Source organism: Phyllostomus discolor, chromosome 7, assembly GCF_004126475.2.
Source record: "Phyllostomus discolor isolate MPI-MPIP mPhyDis1 chromosome 7, mPhyDis1.pri.v3, whole genome shotgun sequence".
Taxonomy (NCBI): Eukaryota; Metazoa; Chordata; class Mammalia; order Chiroptera; family Phyllostomidae; genus Phyllostomus; species Phyllostomus discolor.
In genome coordinates, this window is record NC_040909.2 from 38,133,082 (window position 1) to 38,158,753 (window position 25,672).

The 25,672-nt window shown below is 40.7% G+C and overlaps 1 protein-coding gene across 1 annotated transcript in view; it reads left to right on the forward strand.

Moving 5' to 3' along the window:
• C7H3orf20 (chromosome 7 C3orf20 homolog) overlaps positions 1–25,672 on the forward strand; it is a 72,904-nt gene that overhangs the window by 21,146 nt on the left and 26,086 nt on the right. The window contains exons 7-11 of the mRNA XM_028518430.2: positions 1,586–1,738; positions 2,702–2,822; positions 13,119–13,250; positions 19,936–20,059; positions 24,124–24,373. Of these exons, the coding sequence (XP_028374231.1) occupies positions 1,586–1,738; positions 2,702–2,822; positions 13,119–13,250; positions 19,936–20,059; positions 24,124–24,373 (780 nt within the window). The remainder of the gene's footprint in view (positions 1–1,585; positions 1,739–2,701; positions 2,823–13,118; positions 13,251–19,935; positions 20,060–24,123; positions 24,374–25,672) is intronic.

Here is a 25,672-nt window from a genome sequence, read left to right on the forward strand (position 1 = left end):
ATAGGTTTATAATTATTACTTTATGCATTTGTTTTCTTCAAATCACATAGGAAAGAAAGAGAAATTATAACCAAAAATACTGTAATGCTGGCTTTTATATTTACTTATATAGTTACTTTACTAGTGTTCTTTATTTCTTTGCATGTCTGTGAGTTACTGTCAGGTGGCCTTTCATCTCATCCCAAAGGACTTCTTTTAACATTTCTTGTAATTATGAATTTTCTCAGCCTTTATCTGGAAAGTCTTAATTTTCCCTTAAATTTTCAAGGATAGTTTTGCTTAATATAGAATTCTTGGTTCACTGCTATTTTTCTTTCAGCTCTATAAATAATCCATCATAGTGCCTTTTGGACTCTATAGTTACTTATGACAAATTGGCCATTAATCTTGTTGAAGATCCCTTGTACATGACAAGTTTCTTTTCTCTTGCCTCTTGCAGGATTTCCTCTTTACCTATTGGCAGTTTGATAATAATGTCTCAGTGTGGCTCTTTTTGAATTTATCTTACTTGGAATTTGCTGAGCTTATTGATTAAATAATGGATGAAAACCCCCCAAATTTTGTGAAAGACATCACTCTTTTATAAAATTTGGGGAGTTTTCATCCATTATTTATTCAAATATTTTTCTGCCTTCTTTTGCTCCTCTTCTTTTGGGGCTCTTGTTATACATATGTTGGTTGACTTGATAATCATCTACAGATCTCCCAGTGTTCTTTTTGTTTTTCCTCATTCTTTTTTTTTTCAGTGCCTCAGGCTGGCTTTTAATTACTCTGTCTTCAAGTTCACTGATTCTTCTACTGTACCATTCTACTGATAAACTCATGGTGATTTTTTTCATTTTATTTATTATACAATTCAACTTCAGAATTTATGTTTGGTTACTTTTTATAATTTGTGTTAATTTTTTAACAGTTTGTGGGAAAGGGTCAAGAGGATCCTAGTGCTACTCCCTGAAATTTTTCTGTCTGACGTACTTCTGAAATTTCTACGAACAGGATAGTGGCAGCCCATACCATATCCCTTTTAGCTGGAACCAGTGCTTGTTTGGGCCTCTTGGTAAGTAATGAGCAGGTACACACTGACTGCTCTCCTAGATTGGTCAAAAGAGGAGGCAGCCCAACAGCATTAGAAATATCACTGTCCTGAGTTGAGATACTGGCTCTACCACTTCCTTGTGCTGTGATGTGAGGCAGACTGTTTCTTTGCATCTTGGATTTCTCAGCTGTAGAGTGATCAGGTCATCTTGGTTTGCCCAAGACTTCCCTGGTTTTAACAATGACAGTCCCCTCTCCTAGGAAACCCCTCAGATGTGGGGATACTCTACTCATCTCTGAGATGGAGATGATAATATTTACCATTGGGTAGTTTTAAGGAATAGAAAGAAGATACAGGAAAGCACCAGAGGCATGGTAAGTTCCACAGTCATTTAGTAATTTCTTATACAAAGTGCAGAGAGGGTCTTTGAAAACTGGGAGTGATGTATCATTAAGCTAACACTTAGACTTGTAGACTTGCTTTCCATGGGTCACCTGATAGAAGAACCTGGAGAGTTTTTTGTTAGTTCTACTTAACCATTTCTGCCAGCTATCCCTCCGGAAACATTGCCTTGTGTCAGATCCCCACGTGCTGCAGAGGGAGAACCATCACCTGCCTCTTTAATGACACATCAAACTTCTCTTTCCTGGCCCTGTTCAATGCTGAAGGCCAGGGCTGCGTTCACCACAACCAAAAGGCCTGGTGAGTGGGTTGGGGAAATCATGGCCCAATGTAGTATCTCTGGGGGTAACAAAGGGGGCACTGAGGTGGCAAGTAGGAGACTCTGGGGAAAGGAGTGACCGGGCAATGTCTAGAGGCTAAGGGAGGCAGTGAAGCAGTGCCTGCAGCAACATAGGTACTTCAAAGCCCTCACTTGCTGTAACTGTGTCATAGCCAATGAGAATGGCAATTCTCTGAGACCTACTCTGCTGGTATCCCCATAGCACTAAGACCTTGACTGTCAGCTAGATTCATGGAACAATGCTTTTGTGGAAAGAAATGTTTTATACCAAGTAAGAGTGAAGGAGAGGCCACAGGCACCACATTTTTGTGGGCACACATCTTTGGCAGCCAAAAGTTGATTTTGCCTGGCTTTCCATAAGGAGCTGTTCTTGGAAGAAATGACTTACCTTCATGTTATAGATCAGGGGTGTCAAACTCATTTTCATCAGGGGCCACATCAACCTCACAGTTGCCTTCAAAGGCTGAATGTAATTTTAACTTCTTAATAGTTAAGGAGTAGTTACATTTACACAGTCTTAAAATAATTTCAGCCCTTTGAAGGCAACTGTGAGGCTGATATGGCCCCCAGTGAAAATGAGTTTGACACCCGTGTTAAAGATGTTCCCATTTTGATGCGTAAAGTATTGTATACTCAAGTTCCTGGGCAACAGGGTACATATTCCATTTCTATCCCTCTTGGGTTTGGCCTGAGTCACTATCATCCCCCTCAGACCTGTCCTTCCCAACAAATTCTACCATTAACATCAACAGGTATAATGGGGCCTCAGACCATATTAGGCAGGGGAAGTGAGGCTGACTGCAGAAGTCTATGCTTCTTCCACCTGGGAGAGAGTTTCAGAGCTCTGCCTGCCTACAGCCTGTAGTGATAAGAGCATCCTTCAGGGGCCTGATGGCAGCTCCTCACCTATGTGTCTCTCCTAGCTGCCCATATGTCTTGATCTTGGATGAGGAAGGCGGGACCACCAGCGACTACAAGGGCTATACAGTTCACAAGTGGAGCTGGGCTTCTAAGACAGAGACTTTGCTCTCCCTGGAATATAAGGTAGGGGTTGGCAGCACAGGTAGGGTGGTCTTGGCAGCCTTCCTGGGCTGCTTGGCATCAGACTACCAGAGGCTACCTGTAAGATAAGAGCCCTGCTCTCCAGGATCTTGTAGTCTCATTCAGAGGTCCCTAAGTTGGTGGGCAGTGGTCCAGGGCTGGCTAAAGTGAACTTTTCACCAACCTACAGCAACTGTTGGCTGTGTACTAACCTTTTTAGTGTAATATCCTTTCTATATTATTTTTATTATTAATACTACTACATTTGATAGTTTAAATGTCCATTATTTTAGGAAGTAACTATTATAATAGTTGATAGTTTTATTTTTAATGCCTATACATGGCAAAAAGAAAAATTAACAATTCTATGTTGGTTTCTCTAGTTTTTGTTTTTATAACTTTGCTATCTGTGAAATTAAAAAAACCTGGGAGTCAATGGTGGCTAATAAACCCAACCTATTTTTTTTCTTTCATTGGGTTGTTCAAATAGCCATTAATCAAATATTTATTGATTAGTCAATGTTGAATTACTAATACTAAATTTAATTTCTTAATAAAGCAATTAAGTATGCTTATCACTTTAAGCCTGAGTTCCTCATCCTTAGCACTAGTGACATTTGGGAATGGATAATTTTAGCAGAATCTCACTAGATGCTAGTGTAGTACACTCTCCTCCAGCTGTGATAATCAAAATATACCACCAGACATTGCCAAATGTTCCCTGGGTGTCAAAATTGCCCCTGGTTGAGAAAAACTGATCTAGGGGATATAGAAATGAATGGACCCCTTGAGAAATTCAAAAGCCTGGGTGTGGGTTAATAAGAACACAGGGTAGAGAGGGATCAGGGCTGTGAGAGAGGTACAAGCTCATAGGATTGGGATTCAAAGAAAGATCACAGAACATAGAATCCACTCAAAGTGGCCTGAGAGTAAGAGCCACTTATACTTTCCACAAGGAAAGTATTATGGACAGAAGCACTCTAGCAGTATATGATGGGGCTCAGGCATTTGATCCCTAATCTCCTGTCTCCTGACTTTCCTATTCATCCTCAACATTAGCCACTACATTCTCACCCTTATGTCTGGATTCCTTTAGATCAGTGAACCTCTGCTCAGAAACATCCCCTCTCTTGAACATGTCTCAGCCTTCTGACCAGCCCCCTGCCTCACACTGGCCTGATATGCACTCCCTTTTCTCTGGCAATCCAAAATTTCCCTTCTTCAAATCCATGCTCAGACTTTCCCTTCTTTGTGGCACCCCACCCCACACCCATTTCTCTCTGTTCACATTGCCCACAGTCTGGATTAGTCATTTGATTAGTCATTCAATGGAGAGGTTCTCAGCTCTGGTTGCATATCAGAATCACCTATGGGACTTTAAAAATGAATATTCCCAGGCACATTTCCAGAGAGATTTTGATTCAGTTGGTCTGTTATAAGTTCTGGATTTTGAAGTTTTTGTGAGTATCATTGCTACCTGGCCAGGTTCGAGATTTTCAATCTAGGAATGTGTTGTCTTAAAATTTACCTTATGTAGATATGTGAGAAGTGTATAATGAAAGATTATAAATTGATTATAGTCAGGCACCATATGTTGTGTGTCAGTGTGGTCAAATGGACAAAGAACTAGGATGAGAACTGGAGAAGCCAAGCACTAATGCCAGTTTCTCTGGGCTCTGTGCAGCTTTGTGAAAACCATTCACCTTCTCTGAGCCTTGGCTATCTCACCTATACAAGGTGGGTCACCAGACCTGCTCTCCTGCATCAAACTGCTGATGTTTGAACTAAATGAAATAATAGAGGAGAAGGTGCTTTGATATCACTAAGATGTTTTAGCAGCATATTTCAGTTTATTGTTCTGTTCCTGGAACTACATACAGAAATACACAATAGATCCTGGCCCATTAGGAGTGACTTGGAAAACCAAATGTCTCGAGTTGTAGCATGAATTTTTATGCATATGATTTACATAGAGAAAAAAAGGAAAGGAGGGAGTTTGGGGTAGAGGGAGTACCATTTGTAAAAGCTGAAGTTGGGACTCAGTATGATATTGTTAAAAGTTCACAAGTGCCTCTTGTGAAAGAAACAGGGCCAGGAGCCGTATATGTTGTGTTATGAAGGTGAGAGGCATTGGATGTCAGGCTGAGGTGCATGTACGCTCACTTGGAGGCTGCAGTGGCCAGTTTATTTTCACCCAGTGTAGCAGTTCCAGTGTTCTTATTTCTTCCCTGAAAATACAAGTCTCCTTCTGGCATATGTTCTTCTCAGCCCAAAGAGCTTCCTTAGCATCTCTTAAAGTATAGATCTGCAGGCAACACATTCTGTTTTCTTTCATGTGAAAATAATGTCTTTATTAAAGGATATCTTTGCTAGATCTAGGATTCTGGGTTGATTCTGTTTTCAATTTTGTATTTTATTTTTAGCATTTAAAGATGTTGTTCTGCTGTGTTTGATCTCTATAATTTATGATCAGAAGTCTAGTTATTCAAATCATTGTTTATTTTCTCTAGGGGCTTTCAAGATTTTATCTTTTCTTTGATTTTCTAAGTTTGGATATAATATGTTTAGGTGTTGTTGTCTTCATATTTATTCTGTTTGGGATTTACTGAGTTTCTTGAATCTGTAAATTCATGTCTTTCACTGTATTTGGAAAGTCTGCCATTAGAGAAAAAAATTGTACTCCAGTCTCTCTACTTTTCTTCTGAGACTCCAATCTCATATATTTTTAGACATTTTAATATTGTCCCAAAGGCTCCTGAGGATTTGTTACTTTCTGTTGTTGTTCACATTTTTTCTCTTTACTTTTTTAAAATTACTTTATTGTTGTTCAATTACAGTTGTCTGCATTTTCTCCCCACCCCTTCCCCCACCCCAGCCAAACCCACCTCCCTCCCCTGATCCCACCCACCTTGATTTTGTCCATGTGTCCTTTATAGTTGTTCCTGAAAACTCTTCTCCCCACTGTCCCCTTCCTCCCCTCTGGCTATTGTTAGATTGTTCTTAATTTCAATGTCTCTAGTTATATTTTGTTTACTTTTTTCTTTTGTTGATTATGTTCTAGGTAAAGGTAGGATCATATGGTATTTGTCCCTCACTGCCTGGCTGATTTTTAGCATAATGCTCCCTAGTTCCACCCATGCTGTTGCAAAGGGTATAAGTTCCTTTCTCTCTACTGTGTTGAATTCCCTTGTGTAAATGTACCATAGTTTTTTGGTTTTTTTTTTTGATCCACTCACTTGTTGATGGATACTTAGGTTGCTCCCAACACTTGGCTATTGTAAATTGGGCTGCTATGAACATTGGGGTGCATAGCTTCTTTTGGATTGGTATTTCAGGGCTCTTAGGGTATAATCCCAGCAGTGGAATTGCTGGGTCAAAGGGCAGTTCCATTTTTAGTTTTCTGAGGAAATTCCATACCGTTTTCCAACAGTGGCTGCACCAGTCTGCATTTCCAGCAACAGTGCACTAGTGTTCTCTTTTCTATGCACCCTCTCCAACACGTGTTTGTTGATTTGTTTATGCTGGCCATTCTGACCAGTGTGAGATAGTATCTCATTGTAGTTTTAATTTGTATCTCTCTGATAGCTAGTGATGCTGAGCATCTTTTCATATGTCTCTGGGCCCCTCTGTATGTCCTCCTTGGAGAAATGTCTGTTCAAGTCCTTTGCCCATTTTTTAATTGGGTTTTTTGTCTTCCTGGAGTTCTTCATATATCTTGGAGATCAAACCCTTATCCGAGGTATCCCAAATAGTTGGTTCTCTTTTCATTTTAATACCATTTTTTTTAGCCATGCAGAAGTTTTTTAATTTGATGAGGTCTCATTTGTTTATTCTTTTCTTTATGTCCCTTGCTTTAGGGGACATATCCGTGAAGATGTTGCTGCATGGAATGTCTGAGATTTCCTTGCCAATATTTTCCTCTAGGACTATTATGGTGTTATGACTTATATTTAAGTCTTTTATCCACCTTAAATTTATCTTTACTTATACTTATGGTATAAGTTGATGATTGAGTTTCATTTTTTTGCATGTTGCTGTCCAGATCTCCCAACACCATTTGTTGAAGAGGCTATTTTTGCTCAGTTTATGCTTCTCTCCCTTTGTCAAATATTAATTGACCATAGAGACTTGGATTTATTTCTGTGCTCTCTGTTCTGTTCTATTGGTCTATGTGCCTGTTTTTATGCCAGTACCAGGCTGTTTTTATTACACTGGCCTTATAATACAGTTTGATTTTAGATATCATGATCCCCCCTCCTTTGTTCTTCTCTCTCAAAATTGCTGCAGCTATTCAGGGTCGTTTATGATTCCACATAAATTTCTGAAATGTTTGTTCTATATCTGTGAAATATGTCATGGGTACTTTAATGGGGATTGCATTGAATCTATAAGTCACTTTGGGTAGTATGGCCATTTTGATGATGTTAATTCTTCCAATCCATGAGCATGGTACGTGCTTCCATTTGTTTGTGTCTTCCTTAATTTTTTTCTTCACTGTTGTACAGCTTTCTAAGTACAGGTATTTTACCTCCCTGGTTAGGTTTATTCCTAGGTATTTTATTTTTCTTTTTGCTATATCAAATGGGATTTTTTCCCCTAATTTCTGTTTCTGAGATTTCATTGTTGGTGTACAAAAATGCCTTTGATTTCTCAGTATTGACTTTGTATCTGGCTGTTTCTCCAAATTCACTTACTAGGTCAAGTAGTTTTTCGGTGGAGTCTATAGGATTTTCTATGTACACTATCATGTCATCTGCAAACAATGTCAGTTTTGTTTATTCCTTTCCAATTTGGATGCTTTTTATTTCCTTTTCTTGTCTGATTGCTGTGGTTAGGACTTCCAGTACTATGTTGAACAAGAGTGGTGAAAGCGGGCATCCTTGTCTTGTTTCTGACTTAGTGGAAAAGCTCTAAGTTTTTGTCCATTGAGCATGATATTAGCTCTAGGTCTCTCACATATGGCCTTTATTATGTTGAGGAATGCTCCCTCTATTCCCACTTTGCTGAATGTTTTTATCATAAATGGGTGCAGTACCTTATCAAATGCTTTTTCCACATCTACTGATATAATCACATGATTTTTGTCTTTCGTTTTGTTTATGTGGTGTATTATGTTTATTGATTTGCAAATATTATAACATCCTTGCATCCCTGGGATGAATTCCACTTCATCGTGGTGTATGATCTTTTTAACATATTGCTGGATGTGGTTTGCCAATATTTTGTTGAGGATTTTAGCATCTATGTTCATCAGCAATATTGGCCTGAAGTTTTCTTTCTTTGTTGTGTCTTTATCTGGTTTTGGGATTAGGATGATGCTGGCTTCATTAAAAGAGTTTGGGAATCTTCCATCTTCTTGAATTTTTTGAAATAATCTGTGGAAGATGGGGGTTAGCTCTCCCTTAAATGCTTTGTCAAATTCTCCTGTGAAACTGTCTGGTCCAGGGCTTTTGTGTGTTGGAAGCTTTTTGATTACTGTTTCAACTTCATCAGGTGTTATTGGTCTGTTCAGACTTTCCGCTTCTTCTTCATTGAGTTTTGGAGGATTATATTTTTCTAAAAATTTGTCCATTTCATGTAGGTCTTTAAATTTCTTGGCATATAGTTCTTCATAGTAATTTCTTACAATCCTGTATATTTCTGTGATACCAGTTATAATCTTTCCTCTTTCACTTCTGATTGTGTTTATTTGGGTCCTCTTTCTTTTTTCTTGATGAACCTGCTTAAAGGCTTGTGTATTTTGTTTATCTTTTCAAAGAACCAGCTCCTGGATTCATTTATCCTTCAGATTGTGCTTTTAGTCTCTGTGTCATTTAATTCTGCTCTGATCTTGGTTATTTCCTTCCTTCCACTTGCTCTGGGTTGTCTTAATTGTTGCTCCTCAAGTTCTTGTAGACATAGAGTTAGGTTGTTTATTTGAAATGTTTCTGTCTTTTTTAGGTAGGTAGTACTATGAACTTCCCTCTCAGGACTGCCTTCGCTGTGTCACATAAGTTTTAGATTATTGTGAGTTCGTTTTCATTTGTTTCCAGAAACTTTTGATTTCTTTCCTAATCTCATTCTTGACCCATTCATTGTTTAATAGCATGCTATTCAATCTCCATGACTTTGAGTGGCTTGGGGTTTTTCCCTTGAGGTTAGTTTCTAGTTTCAGTCCCTTGTGGTTGAAGAAAATGCTTGATATGATTTCAGTTTTCTTGAATTTTTTGAGACTTGTTCTGTGTCCTATCATGTGGTCTGTCTTTAAAAATGTTCCATGTGCATTTGAAAAGAATGTGTATTTAGCTTTTTTGGGATGAAAGACTATATATATCAGTTAAGTCCACTTCATCTAGGGCATTGTTGAATGCCACAATATCTTTGTTGAGATTTTGTTTGGAAGATCTGTCCATTTTTTTACAGTGGGGTGATAAAATCCCCTACTATAATTGTGTTGCTGTCAATATTTTTCTTGAAGTTCTCCAAGATTTTCTTTATGTATTTGGGTGCTCCTATGTTGGGTGCATATATATTTACAATGTTTATGCCTTCTGGATGGATTCTTCCTTTGAGTATTATGAAGTGACCTTCTGGGTCTCTTTTTATGGCTCTTTTTTTGAAATCTATTTTGTCTGATATGAGTATTGCTACCCCAGCTTTTTTTTTCCCCTGTCCATTTGCTTGGAATATTTTTTCCAGCCCTTCACTTTCAGTCTGTGTAGGCCTTTTGTTCTGAAGTGGGTCTCCAGTAGGCAGCATATGTGTGGGTCATGTTTTCTTATCCATTCGACTGTTCTGTGTCTTTTGATTGGAACATTTAATCCATCTATGTTTAAGGTTATTATTGATAGGTACTTATTCATTGCCATTTTTTCATACCTGTGTTCCTCTCTCTTTCACTGTTTTTCTTCCTGTTCTTAAAGCAAGCACTTTAGCATCTCCTGCAGAGCTGGTTTGGAGGAGGTATATTCTTTGAGGCTTCTTTTGTCTGGGAAGCTCCTTATTTGGCCTTCCATTTTAATTGAGAGCCTTGCTGGATAAAGTAGTCTTGGTTACAGTCCTCTGGTTTTCATTACTTGGGATATTTCTTGCCATTCCCTTCTGGCTTGGAGCATTTCCATTGAGAAGTCAGCTGCTAGTCTTTTCAGGGCTCCCTTGCATGTTACTTCCTGTTTTTCCTTTGCTGCCTTTAAGATTCTCTCTTTATCCTGGAATTTTGCCATTTTAATTATGATGTGTCTTGAAGCGGGCCTCTTTGGGTTCCTCTTGATTGGGACTCTCTGTGTTTCCTGTATTTGTGTGACCTTTTTCTCTCATCAAATTAGGGAAGTTTTCCATCATTACTTTTTCAAACAGGTTTTCTATCCCTTGTTCTTCTTCTTCTCTTTCTGGTATCCCTATTATATGGATATTATTGCGTTTCATGTTGTCCTGCATTTCCCTTAACCCCTCTCCATTCTTTCTGAGCCTCTTTCCTTTTCTTGCTTTTTCTGGATGTTTTTTTCTACCTTGTCCTCCAGCTCGCTGATCTAATCCTCTGCTTCATCCAGCCTGCTTTTGATTCTGTCTACTGTGTTCTTCAGAAATTGTATTCTTCATTTCCTCTTGGTCCTTGTTGATAGTTTCTATTTCCTCTTTATGTTGATACTGGTTTGCAGTGAGTTCATTGTAGTTTCCCTGTAGTTTTTGGTAATTCCCTGTGAGCTCATTGAGCTTCCTTGTAACAATTGCTTTGAACTCAATATCTGATAGTTGACTTGCCTCCATTTCATTTAGCATTCTTTCTGGGCTTCCTCCTTTCCTTTCATTTGGGGAGTGTTTCTTTGTCTTCCCATTGTTTGTGAGACTCTTCTTGTTAGCCTCAGCTTCTTAAATTTATCTGTTCTGACTTTCTGGGTTTATGGTGTGAACTTCTATGGTAGAATACCTGTGAGATTCAGTGGTGCAGCCTCCTTGATCTCCTGAACTTGCTGGTCTTGGGCTGTCATTTATGTTGGTTCTGTTTATGTCTTTGGATTTTGATAGTTGTTGGGCCTTTCTTTGGTGGTTCCTTCCCACCAGCTGGTTAACTGAGGGTCACTCTGTCCACCACCTCTTATATTCGGTTGTGCAGGTGTGGGCAGGTTGTGTTGAAGCGGGTTCTCCTGTTTGTACAAGGTTTTGAGGATTCTCTCTTGCTCTTGTTCAGTTGTTTGTTCTGAGTAATTTCCCCACTAGTTAGTTGTATTTCCAGATAGGTCCTGGTTGAGTTAGTGTGGCTTCCACTCCCTCCTTTACCTTCTTCTGTTGTTATCTGTTGGTGGTTCCTTTGTTGGTGGGTTTCCTCTTCCAGCAAGTATTCTGGTGTTCACAGCTTCCACCTGTTCATCTGATTTTTCAATGTCCTCTACAATTTTTGGTCTCCAATCTTAATATATGCTGGGGTACTGTTGGCTGTTCACTCTGTTCCTCAGTAAATTGGCTAGGTGTTTCACCTGTGTGCAGGGGGAAGTGGACTTCACTCCTGTCTATTTTGCCATCATCTTCTAGACCATATCAATAATCACTTTAAATGTAAATGGCTTAAATGCTCCAGTCAGAAGACACAGGATACCTGTGTCACTGTTGTCTTGGTGCACTGTGCAGTAAAAAGCATGGGATTCCAGTCTCTCTTTACTTTTCAGATTGGAAAATTACCATGGATTTATCTCCAAGTTCACTGACTTTATTCTGTCATCTCCATTCTGCTGTTATGCTAATCCTATGAAATTTAGAAATTTCAGATAATATTTTCAGTTCTAGAATTTTCATTTAGTTCTTTCCTCTATTTTCCATTTCTGATATATTCTATTTTTTCATTGATTATGACTATATTTTCCTTCACCTCATTGAATATAATTAAATTAACTGCTTTAAAGTCTTTGTCTGATAACATCAAGGTCCCATCAGATAAGGATAGCCTTCATTGATGATCTGTTGCCTTGAGAATGGCTCACACTTCACTGGGTCTTCACACATTGAGTAATTTTAGATTGCTGACATTGTAAATATTTTATAGTGGAGTCTCTGAATTCTGATGTATTTCTCTGAAAAGTATTGATGTTTTGGTTTCAACAGGCAAGGAGCTTGGTTAGATTCATACCACAAACTTTGTCTCACCTGCCGTGAGAAGCACTTAAAATCTCAGTTCAGTTTTTGTTTTGTTTTGTTTTCCTAGCTGTCAGCTGTCTTGAGTCTTCCTTGCTCATCCATAATTCAGGGATTTGAGGCTCTCTTTCTCTGGCTCTGTCCCTTCTGGAAATCTTTCCTTACTTTTCTGTGACTATTGATGTTCCAGATTCTATCCTTTGATTCTTTGAACTAGAAACATGGTGGAATCTGGGCCACATCTGTGGCCCGTCTTCAGGCTGAAGCTGTGAAACAGTAACTAATCCCATGCTGGTCCTTTCCTTTAATTTTGACTCTTCAAAATCTGCCTGCTCTTTTTAAACTCTTTGTAGCTGTGGGTGGTTTTATTTCTTCTTGCGGTGGGGTATTTTTTCCCCCAAGCCTCTTAGAAGCTGACTCAGCTATACTGGAAGTAGACCAGCTGGTTAATTTTTAAGCTGAGGGCTGGCATGCTCAGTTTAGCATTTCTGTGGAAGGTTAGCTGGAGAGGGAACGATCAACAGATAGAACAATAGAAAGACTAGGTGAGTGTTATGAGCCAGGCCTGACATGATTAAGGGTCGTAGCAATATTTGTAAAAGGAGCCATTTCAGTAAAAATAATTCAGTGTCATTCAGGCATGAGCTGAAGGGATAAGTGAGAGGAGGAGGGAATTATAGATGACTCCGCAATGGAATGTGTGTCTTCTAGGTGAAAACAGAACTTTCTGAGAGGGTCAAAGATCAATGTGTTTTAGATAGTTTCGATTGGGTTCGAAGGCCATATGTCTCTAGACTATTGGATTCTTACCTAAAGTGAGAGATTGGGGATATTGGAGGTATATGTACCTGGGCTGGCTCAAAATCTCCTGAGCAGATGAGCAGAACCAAAGCCATCTTGCCGGCCCAACTCCTGTGTCTCTTTCACAGTTGGTCCCAAGCTTGGGTTGGAAAGGGAAGGAGCACGGGTAAGAAGGCATTGGTTACTAACTTTTGCTAATCTCCCAAAAAGAGACTGGAATCGTTCTCTTTTTCATGAAAGCTAAATTCCAACATAAGAACCAGAAAGATTTTACAGTTCCTTTGGTTCCAAGAAAAGAGGGATTTTTTGCTTTGTTGGTGGGTTAGGGAGGGTTGGGCTGGGCAGGGACAACAGAAGCAGGAGTCCACTGAGTATTGGTTTCTTCATCTGCAGGTGAATGAGCAAATGAAGCTGACGGTGCTGGGGCAGGACTCCATCATGGTCACCTTCACCTCCCTGAGTGAGACAGTAACACTCACTGTATCACCCAACAACTGTCCCCATGGGATAGGGCATGATAAAAGGGTAAGGTAAAGCAAACCAGGCACCCAGGTTTGACCCCAGGGCATTGCAACTTGTCTTGCCACTCCACCTCTCAATGCTTTTGTGTCTCCTATCCCACCCCACTCCCCCACACACACTCCTCCACTTCCTGTAAGGCCCTCCGTCTTTCTCTGCCTGATGGATTCCTATTCATCATTCACTGCCTGATCTTAGTGCCTTCTCTGTGAAACTACTATCAGTTGGGAGTCTTTTAGTTGTAACAAAGTCCAATGCACATTGGCTTAAGCATGAAAAGCGACTATATTGGCTCAGTAAATGGAAGTCTGGCAATAGGCAGCTTCAGGCATGGCTGGATCCAGGCCTTCAACTGATTGCATCAGATCTTCCCCACCTTTGCTCTGCTTTTTGATTTTTGGCTTTATTGTCAGGGAGTTTCTCTCCTTATGGTGACAAGATAGGCATGAGCATTTCTGGGCTCATTATTCTACTGGCTGTGTTCTCCCCAGGAGAATGGGGACCTCTCATCCTTAAGTACTCCAGTAGAAGTGCCAACATCAACCTCATTGGCTCTATTGGCTGCCCATGCCCAAGATGTTCCCTGTGGCCAGGAATGTGTGTTGCTCTCACTGACTAGGCTCAGGTGTCATGCCCACCCTGGAAGTCATGGGTGTGATCAGCCCCAGGGGTAACTAACACCTGGGTAAAGGATGAGGCAGGAGTGTTTTCCTAAAGGAAAATCATGGTGCTCTTACCAGAAGATGAAGAGATACTGCTGACCAGAATAACTGTCAACTTTGTCACCCCTTTATCCAAATCAGGTAGAGTCCACCTCTCCCTCTCCACAGGCCTCCCAGACAGGATTCACCTCCATTCTAGCATTCTTTCATTTACAAGCCAAAATTCTCCACCAAATTGGGAATTCCCTGTGGATTTTACTATTGCCTCAGGGCGCAACACAAGGACTGCTTCAGATTAAGTACTTGTGAAATATTTGTTGGGTGCATGAGAAAACAACAGAGACTGAAAACCCAGTTTTTACACTTTCTCAGTCTGAATGGACCCTGCTGTGTGCCTGGTCTCAAGTCACCATTGTGGAGAACAATAAAGAGGAGGAAGGGGACACAGTCCCTGATTCCTGAGGAATTTATAATCTAGAAGAGAACAGTTGACATATACCATGAGACTAAGGTGACCAAGGGCTCACTGATGGAGTAAGCCACTTGTATTGCACATAGGGTGCTTTGCTGTATTGGCTTACTCAGGAAGGCTTCATGAATTAGGAGCAGGAGAACCACACCTCTCAGTTTCCTGGGGGCTAGTCTCTGTTTACACCTGTCAGCTTGGAGGAATTAATAGCATGCTCTTGCAGTCTCAAAAGTATCCTAGTTTGGATGATCAATTATATGGTCACCTTGAGCAAGGCTCTTGTGCTGTGGGGGCATTTACTGCTGCTTACAACAGGCTCCATAGACTCTCAGAGCTGACAGACCCCCTAAGAAGCAGCCAGCTCAACATCCTCACTTCACTTGGAGATACAGGAGACAGGCATTTGTTAGGGACCCATATTATCTGAACAAGATAACATAGAATATCCATGTTTTTTTTCTTGAAAAAAAGCATTGCACTGATTATCTCCAATGTATTTTCTTTTCAGCAGCATTTCAACTTCATTATTCATGAACTAATTCAATAAATATTTATTAGCACCTGCAATGTGCCAAGTTGGCTGGTAGGGATGTAAAAAAGAAAGAAATATTATTCCCTCTAGTCTCTGAAATACTTTCAGTCTAATGGGAGGACAATAACATCAACACCTGTTGTATTCCATCTTGATGGGCATGGGGCATCAGAGATAAGGACTCTGAGGGAGCTGCCAGGATTCATTCAAAGAGTCACCTAGGAGCATTCAGGAAACTTAGATGCCTATGACTTCAGCCTGAACTTCATTACTTCAAAGAGCAAAATAACCCCAAGGTTCCAAATCCATCTGTGCTGAATGAATGATCATGGTTATTGATGTATCCATCCTATTAATTTGATTCCATGCTATTACTCTAAAAGTCATTGTTGCATTTCACAGAACTAGAACAAATATTCAAAAAATTTATATGGAACTACAAAAGACCATGAATAGCCACAGCAATCTTCAGAAAGAACAAAGTTAGAGGAATCACTACTTGATGTCAAATAATGCTACAAGACCATAGTAATCAAAACAGCATGGTATTGGCATAAAAGCAGACATATAGATCAATGGAACAGAATAGAAAGTCCAAAAATAAACTCACATCTTTATAGTCAATTAATATTTGACAAAGGAGGCAAAAACCTACAATGGGGTAAGACAGTCTATTCAATAAATATTGTTGGGAAAATTGGGTAGATACATGCAAAAAAATGAAATTATACCACCTACTTATACTATGCACAAGAATAAACTCAAAATGCATTAAAGATTTAAATGTAAGACTTGAAACCATAAAAACCCTAGAAGAAAATATAAGCAGTAAAATATCAGACATTTCTCATAGCAATATTTTTTCTGATACATCTTCTCAGGCAAGGGAAACAAAGAAAAAAATTAACAAATGGGACTACATCAAACTAAAAAGTTTTTGCACAGAAAAGGAAACCATTAACAAAATGAAAAGACAACCCACTGCATGGAAGAATATATTTACCAATGATACATCTGATAAGGGGCTAGTATCCAAAATTTATAAAGAACTTATACAACCCAATACCAAGAAAATATAATCCAATTAAAGATGAGCAAAGAACTTGAGTAGACATTTCTCCAAAAAAGACATACAGATGGCCAATAGACATGTGAAAATATGCCCAATGTCACTAATCATCAGAAAAATGCAAATTAAAACCACAGAGAGAACATCTCACACCTGTCAGAATGGTTATCATGAATAAATCAACAAACATGCTGGCAAGGATGTGGAGGAAAGGGAACCTGTGCACTGTTGGTGGGAATGCATACTGGTGCAGCCACTGTAGAAAGGAGTATGGACTTTCCTCAAGAAATTAAAAATGGAACTACCTTATGACCCAGCAATTCCCACTTCTGGGAATTTATCTGAAAAAAAAAAAACAGAAACACTAATGGAAAGAATAATGCATGCCTATGCTCACTGAAGCACTATTTACAAAGGCCAAGATTTGGAATCAGCCCAAGTGCTCATCAGTAGATGAGTGGATAAAAAAAACTATGGTATGTTTACACAATGGAATACCACTTGGCTATAAAAAATAAGGAAATATAACCTTTTGTAACAGCATGGATGGACCTGGAAAGTATTATGCTAAGTGAAATGAGCCAGTAACAGAAAGACAAATACCATATGATTTCACTAATATGTGGAATCTAATGAACAAAACAAACAAAATAGCAACAGACTCAGAGATACAAAAAACAGGCTGACATCTGTCAGAGTGAGGGGGTTATGGGGCTGGTTGAAAAGGTGAAAGGATTAAGCAAAAAGTAAAAAACAACTCATAGACACAGACAACAGGATGGTGATTATAAGAGGGAAATGGGTGTGATGGAAGGGAGAGGAGGGTAAATAGGGGATAAATGGTGATGGAAAGAGATTTGACTTTGGGTGGTGAACATACAATACAAAATACAGATGTTATACAATTGTACACTTAAAGCCTATATAATTTTATTTATTGATTTGAGGGAGAGAGAAACATTAATTTGTTGTTCTACTTATTCATGCCTTCATTTGTTGCTTCTTGTATGTGCCCTGACCAGAGCCTGAGCCTGCAACCTTGGCATATTGGGACGATACTCTAACCAACTGAGCTACCTGGCCAGGGCCTAAAACCTATATAATTTAATTAACCAGTGTCACTCCAATACATTCAATAAAAATTAAAAAATAAATAAATGAAAGTCATTGTTAAGTGACTAATTATGCATGAGATCACATGTTGTGTAAAACAATGAGTTTACTTACCAAAGGCAATAGATATTAGAAAATTATTTTTTTCATGTAAAACTGCAGCAACACTTTGTTTGCCTGGCAATCTCTTGTCTGGTAATCTCTGAGGTCAGCTGAGAACCAGGACATAAGCAGCTAAAGACCCCAATGAACAGCCAAGAGAAATCACTCTAAGTCTATGAACTAAACATGCCCACTAGGCCTAGGCAAGCCCCTTAGTAATTCAAGACTGCTTTTTCCCCCTTACCTAATGCAGCCTTGGCAAGCTAGAACTAGGAATCCAGAGCTGTGATGTCCAGCAGGGTGACCACAAGTTGCAAATGGCTATTGAGCTCTTGCAGTATGGGGACAAGTCCAGTGGAGGTAGACCAAAAGCGAAAATCCATTCCGCATTACCAAGACTTCGATTGAAAAAACAATGTAAAATATTTTATTGATTATTTATTTAGATGCCACATTGAAATAGTCATAGTTTTTATATAGTGGGCTTGCTAAATTAAAATAAATTTTACCTTTTAAGAATGTTTTAAATGTGGCTCCAGGAATGTGTCAAATGGCTCATGTAGCTTGCATTGTAGTTCTGCTGGACCCTGTGGGTCCAGGTTGGCAGAGTCTTAGGAAGCTCCCAGGGGCACTGACAGTGCAGTCAGAGGCTGGAAAGTTATGGAAAAGGCATCATAATTCAAAGAGCATAACCGTCTTGGGGACATTTTGCATAGGGATAAACAGGCCTTAGAACAGCTTCTAAATACAGAGCTGCATTCTAGACAACAGCCACTGATGTTGACCAAGAAAATTGACTTGGCAGAAAGCATCCAGGTCATAATCCCTTCTGTTTGTGAACACAAGGAGGTGTAGTACATGTTACAACTCCCTAACTGGACAGCAGCAAATGAAGAAAGATCAGATTTAATATAGGTAACAGGATTTCCAAACATTGATCTTAACTGCTAGGTTAAGCCTCTCAAATATTTCTACATGAAATCCTTGAAGCTCAGAGAATTGCCTCCTTTGGATTCTTGGACCATGAAAGCTGCAAGAAGCCCTTGAGAAAATTTGCTGAGTGCAGCAGCTGGCAACAAGTCTCAGCTGGGAAGAGGCCATAGGGCCTTGGGCTAGTCCCTTCCCTTTTAGGGCCTTAGTTTCCCTATCTGTATTGTGATATACAAGGGCCCGCCCGGCTTTCACATGCTGCCATCCTAAGACTTTCACAACCCATTCAACTCCACCCTGTGTGTGTGTGTGTGTTTGGGGCTAGTTATCACTCATCAGCAAAATCCATGACAGTCTAGCAAAGCTGAGGGTAGGGTACGATGGCCTCCTTCCTCAAAGTCCTTGTCACAGGGAAGCTTGTTAAATGGCTTCCCCAGACACCCATCTCCCTGGAAGAAGGGCGACAGGCAGAATGGCAGTTCCAGCTTTTACAGCCCTGAGGCCTGGCTCCTCACTAAATATTTCTATCAAGGCAGCACTTTAGAAGCGAGGCAATGTCTCAATTTAAATGTTTTATTAGCCCAGAGTGCCACCTCAAATCCTTTTGGAAGCAGGCTGGGTATAAATTACAAATAAATAAATAAAATTAGCCCAGAAGCAGCAGCTGGGGCCAGCAGTTGGAAGGATGGTTAAGGTTTTGCCATTAATTGGGGCATCCTTTACAGAAGTCCTGCCCACAGGGTAAAGAAGGACATATGGGCTGACTTCATTGTTCTTCAGCAAATCTGTCCACTGCTCACCTCACTCTTTCCACCTGAGGCTTCAATTCCACAGAAGAAAAATCTTTTTCACACCTCTTCTGGGTTAAGTGAGAGATGTAAAAGGCATGGTCCCTGCCTTTAAGGGGTTGACCGTATTTAGCATAAAGAAAGTAGAAATGACCAGGACCCAGGGCAGAAAGGACAGGAAGGGGTAAATGTGCAAATTTAACATGGAGAGAGATTGCTGCTGGCTGAGAAAATTGGCAAAGGCTTCGTGGAGAAAGAGTCAAACCCTGACTGCCTTTAACTCTGGAATCTGAACTTAAGTGTGTAGTACCATTTGATGCTCTGGCAGAGGGAATGTTTGAATTGCAGGGCAGCCCCAGCAGTTGCCTCACCACCCCACAGGGGGCTCCAGAGCCAGAATGGCCCTCCAGGGCAACCTTCAAACTGAGGCAGGAGGCCTGGGCCTTTTTGCTCACAGGTACCAGTCAATCTATGTAACCTTGGCCAAGGACAGTTTTTCACCTGAGATGTTCTGGCAGCTGGAGGGAGGAAGAGGGTCCTAGGGGATGAATACAGAGTCGGACTGGCTCTAGAGAGACCTTTATCCATTTGTTTATTTGTAATGCAATACGCACTAATTGAACACTTGCTGCATGATGGGCACTCAGACACAAACAAGACCAAGACTCAGTCCCTGCCCTCTAGGAGCTTACAGTTGAGTGGGGAATACAGGCTCAAATGCTTTCAAATTATTTCATAAAGGGCTAACTTCTGTCTTCAGGGTGCATGATAATGGGGGTCCAAGGCCAGGAACAGTTTTTCCCAGTAGAATCAGGGAAAATCCTCCAAGAAAGGGACATTTGAATCAGACTGGACTGGTGTGCAGGAATTCACTGAGCTGAGGGGGAGAGGAAACAGTACATCCTGCGTCCTAGGCAGAGGGAACAGTACATTCTGCAAGTCAGAGCAAAGCCCGGTTTTCACTGGTCTGGGCAGATGACCCCAGGCAGTACAGGTAATGATGCCCTCTCCTTGGCCTCTCCCCAGGTGACCCACAAGATGAGCTTCATGGATGAAAAGTTGACTAAGATGAGCCGAGCCCTGGCAGAGATCAAGAAGCGGTTTCAGAAAACAGTGTCTCAGTTCATGAATTCTATCTTACTGGCCGCGGGTAAGGGGGCAGAAAGGTTGGTGATAGCCTGTTTGATGGCTTCCCAAATCCTGAGTTACCTGTAAGTCTTCTCCAAGGACAGCTCTTTACTACCCCAGGCAGCGGGGCATGGCAGGGAGATTTCCCTATTGGTCGATGGGATTACTGGGCTCAGGATGCTGAAGGGACTAGTTCAAGGCCACACAGCTGATAATGATGACCTTCATCGCCCCTCAATTTTTTAAATTGTATTTATTTTTAAATGTATTTTATTGATTATGCTATTACAATTGTCCCGATTTTCCTCCTTTGTCCCCCTCCATCCAGTACCCCCAATTCCCTCCAGCAATCCCCCTGCTTAGTTCATGTTCATGGGTCATGCATATAAGTTATTTGGCTTTCCTATTCTATTCTTAACATTCCCCCCTGTCTATTGTGTACCTACCTTCTTAATCCCTGCAACTTTCCCCCCATTCTTCCCCTTCCCCCTCCCAGCTGACCCTCCAAATGGTCTCCCTATCTATGATTTTGTTCCTGTTCTGATCGTTCGCTTAGTTTGTTTTTCAGATTCAGTTGTTGATAGTTGTGAACTTGTTGCCTTTTTAATGTTCATAGTTTTGATCTTCTTCTTTTTCCTAGATAAGTCCCTTTAACATTTCATATAATAAAGGCTTGGTGATGAGGAACTCCTTTAGCTTTACCTTGTCTGGGAAGCACTTTATCTACCATTCAATTCTAAATAATAGTTTTACTGGGTAGAGTAATCTTGGTTGTAGGTCCTTGCTTTTCATCACTTTGAATACTTCTTGCTAGCGCCTTCTAGTCTGAAAAGTTTTTTTGAGAAATCAGCTGACAGTCTTATGGGAACTCCTTTTTAGGTAACTATCTGCTTTTCTCTTGATGCTTTTAAGATTCTCTATTTTCAACCTTTAGCATTTTAATTGTGATGTGTCTTGGTGTGGTCCTCTTTGGGTCCAACTTGTTTGGAACTCTCTGTGCTTCCTGGACTTGTATGTCTATTTACTTCACCAAATTAGAGAAGTTTTCTTTCATCACTTTTTCTTTTCTTTTTTTAAAAATATTTTATTTATTTACTTTTAGGGAGAGGGGAAGGGAAAGAGAAAGAGATATAGAAACATCAATGTATGGTTGCCTCTCACACACCCCCTACTGGGGGCCCGTCTTGTCTTGCAATCCAGGCATGTACCCTGATTGAGAATCGAGCCGGTGGCCCTTTGGTTCTCAGGCTGGTTCTTTCATTATTTTTTCAAAAAAGTTTCCAATTTCTTGCTCTTCCTCTTCTCCTTCTGGCATCCCTGTGATTCAGTTGTTAGTACACTTGGAGATGCCCAAGAGTCTCCTTAGTCTACCGTCATTTGTTTTAATTATTTTTTTCTTCTTGCTGTTCTGATTGAATGCTTTTTTTCTTCCTTATGTTCTAAATTGTTGATTTGATTCTCAGCTTTATCCACTTCACTGTTGGTTTCCTGTAGATTTTTCTTTATTTCACTTAATATAAATGTTGTTTCTGCTTGGGTTTTTTTTTTAATGCTCTTGTTGTACTCAGTGAATTCTTTGAGCATCCTTATAGGCAGTGTTTTGAACTCTGAATTTGATAAGTTGATTATGTCTGTTTCGTTCAGTTATTTTTCTGGAGCTTTGTTCTGTTCTTTCACTTAGGACACATTTCTTTGTCTCCTCAATGTGTCAGCCTCCCTGTATTTGTTTCTGTGTATTAAGTAGAGCTGCTTTGATTCTCTGTGTTAGTAGCATTACCTATTGTAGAAAAGTGTACCCATAAATTATGTGGGGCAGAGCCTTAGGTAATCACCAGGGCAGGGCAACCCATATCACCACTTTGTGGCACTGTGTGGGGGAGGACTCAGAGATAGGACAATGCCACTTCTTGGCTTCTCAAGGCTTGTCTGGGAGGAAGCTGTCTCCTGGTACTCACCCTATTTCCAGCCACTTCACTTTCTCCCGTTAAGTGACTAGTGCCCTTCAAGCTATTGGCCTGATGCTGAATCCCAGAGGGGATGAGTCTGCATAAGTTCTAAGCCTGTTGCAGGCTTTTTAAGAAGGGACTTCTGAGAATCCTGCACTTTCTTCTGCTGCCCCAACCCCCGCTGGTTCTTACAGCCAGAAGTTATGGGGACTTATCTTCCTGGCCTAGGCTGAGTAGTCTGGCTTGGAGCTGGGCTCCCTCACTCCTTTGGTATCCCTCCTGATTTTTATGCACCACATGTGCATGTGGGACTGCCCATTCAATCGCCTCTCCATGCCACTCTGCATCCCTGTGCCTCTCTGCACTTCTCCATCTGTCTCTGCATCTCTGCCCCTCCTACCCATCTGGATGAACATGGCTTCTTTAAATCCTTGGTTGTTGGACTTCCATCAGCTTGATTTTCTGATGGTGCTGAATGAATTATTTTTGTAGTCTAGTTGTAATTTTTTTCGGTAGTTGTGCAAGGAGGCAAAGTGTGTTTACCTAGGCTCCATCTTGACCAGAAGTACTGTTCTCTCTTTTTTTAAAACCTCTCCGAAGGATGTCTGTCACCGTACTGACAAGGATGTCAGTCCTGCCTGCTCCAACTTTGGGCTCATAAGAGAAGCCTAGTATCATCTGAGGGAGAATGCATAAGCCTGAGGTTCTGGTTATCCAATGAGGCCATTAAAGCCCATTAGGAAAGAAGGCAGCACTGGTCAAGGAAGCTCTGGGCCTTTACCCCAGCATCAGACAAATGGCCCATTCTGCATTTTTTATTTTTAGAAAACTCCTGAGCTTAGACAAATTTATTCTGGGGCATGAGAAAAATGGATTTCTGGCAGCAATGTAGATGCTCTTGTCAGAGCCCCACTGTGGGACACTGCAGCCCCACCCAAATCCATGCTCATGCCCACCCTGAATTTATGTGTGCTCTCCCATGTGTGTTTAATGTCTTCATGTGATTATCTTATTTTCCTGGGTCTCATCATCTTTCTGTATGTCTCTCTGTTCCCACCCCCACCTCTGGTTCACCTTTCATCTCCATATACTATATTGTCCATCATCCATTTGCAGCCCCATTCCTCTCTCCTTGCTGTGGGAAATCTAGCAGAGAGAAAAAAAGCAGCCACCTCACCAGGCTGTCCTATTAGGCCCACAGAGCTCTCCAGGACTAGCATGTGTAGCCTTAGGACCCCTCCCACATCTGGACTCTTCTCACTACTGATGAACCTGGGGACAAAGGAACATTGACATAACTCCAACCCCACACCATTCCATGCCAACCCCTAGCTGGGAATGGAGGGGCTGTGCTCCCCCAGTGGCCTCCCTGGGTTGTTTCTTCTCATCCCTAAAGAGTCAGTTCAACTGTGCCCCTCCTCTGGAAAGCCTTCCCAGAGTCCCCCAGAAGAGCAGGGCACACTCTCCTCTGGGATCCCACAGCACTTTATATGTGCTTGAATTATAAATCTTACTACCTAGTGTTGTAAATATTTCTGTTTGTCCATCCCTCCTTTACTGTACTAGGAGTTTTCAGAGGCAGAGAACCCTGTTTTGGGTGGTCTCTGTATGCCCAGCACTCATCCTTCAGTAAATGGTAAGTGATAGAAGAACGAGAGTTCCCTGGCCTCAGAAGTTTTCCAGTCTAATAGGGAAAGTAAAATAAGAATACAAATAAATACAGTTTAACAAAGAAAGTAGATGGAAATTACTTAAATATGGAGACATGGGGAACAGCATTCTCAGGGAAGGGAAGAGCATGGATGCATTGTGTACCCAGTCTCTACATTGAGTGCTGAGGAGGACACAAAGCTGAGTGAAATACAAGCCCCTTAGGAGAAGAAGGATCTAGGCTGGGTGTTGATGAATGAATGGAAATGAGAGATTGATTCATTCTTACATTTAGCTAGTATTTACCAATCCACTAACTGTACTAGAGCCCTGTGCCAGGCAACAGAGTGCAGGCAGCCAGTAGGAGAATCTGCAAGAGTGAAAGAGTGGAGAGGGAGATGAGCTGAAGGGTGTCCACTTGCAGGACCTTACAACAGGGAGATAAGGAAAGGCCGCAGGGGAGAGTAACAGAAGTGTCTTCTGTTAACAGGCTTGCTCACCATAGAATATCCAATAAGGGAAGACACAGAAATAAGTCGAATCAAAATGAAATCCTGGTTCAGTCTTGAGCGAGCCATCAAGCAAAATCTCTACTCAGCAGACTCTGTTTCATTACGGCATCAGTCAGCCCAAGACTCCTTGTATGGCGAGCTCTTGAAGGAAGATCCTGGGTCTGCTCCAATGACCCCCACTGACAAGAAGACCATCAGGATCCAAGCCAAAACCCCAGTCACACCCAGGTGAACTTGGGCCGTCCTTTCCTCCAGCTTCTGTGTGTCAGATGCTGTGATGGGTAGTAGGCACACAATGGTGAAGAAAATAGATGAGACCCCTCCCTGTTGGAGCTGGAATTCTTGAGCAGGGGAAAGATAGAAGATAAATGCAAGAATATCTGAAATCATTTTAGATAGTGATAAGGCTAGGAAGAAAAATCAGTGTAATGGGTTAGAGCAGAGGTTGGCAATTTAGAGCCATGTGCCAATCTGGCCCTGTTGCTTGTCTTTTTTATGGGTTTGCTGAGAATGGTTTTTGTTTTCAAATGCTGGGGAAGAGATCAAAAGGAGACTTTCTTATGACATGTGAAATGATATAAAATTTGAATGTCAAGTCCATAAGTAGGACTTTCTTTGGACCTGGCCACAGCCACTCATTTACATATTATTTATAGCTGCTTACCCTGATACGACAAAAGTTTTGAGTCCCTGTGACCCAGTCCATGTGGCCTGAAAAGATTAGAATATTTGCAATGTGGTCCTTTATAGAAAATGTTGACTAACCCCTGGGATGGAGAGTGACTAGGAAGTGGGTGGGATGTGCTACATTAGGTAGACAGGTCAGGAAAGGCAGTCCTGAGGAGATAATATTTAGCTGGAGACTGAAGGATAAGAAATAGGCAGCCACAAAGAGGGATGGGGAAGGAATATCATGCAAATGTAGGGCAAGTACAAACACTGAGACAAGAACAAGTTGGTTTGTGTGAGGGAAAATAATAGTAGCAGCTCGTGATGAAGAAATGAAATTAATGTAAATTGAGGACAGAGGGATAGACAAGAGTCACATCAAGTAGCCTTGTTACTGTTACAGGAAGTCATTCCATTACTTGAAGACAGAACATGACAATCACCTGACTTATAGCTTTTTAAAAACACTTAAAATATGTCTTTTATATTTTTATTTTTAACTTTAAAATATATAATATATAAACACAGAAAAATGAACAAACCCTCAGTGTATATAGCTCAGTGAGTACCATAAATTGAATATACCCCATTATCACCAACTCAAAAAATAGAACATTATCAGCTCCCTAGAAGTCCCCTCCCAATCAGTAACCCCCTGCTCCTCCCCAACAGAAAGATTTCTAACACCAAAGTTAGCTTTTAATATATTTTTAGCTTTATTTAAATTGATCTATTCAGTATAGATCCATTGGTGTCTGGATTCTTTTGCTCAACATTATAATTGTGAGATTTATCCATATTGTTACATGTAGTTTGCTCATTTTCATTGCTGTATAATAATCTATTGTGTGAATGCAC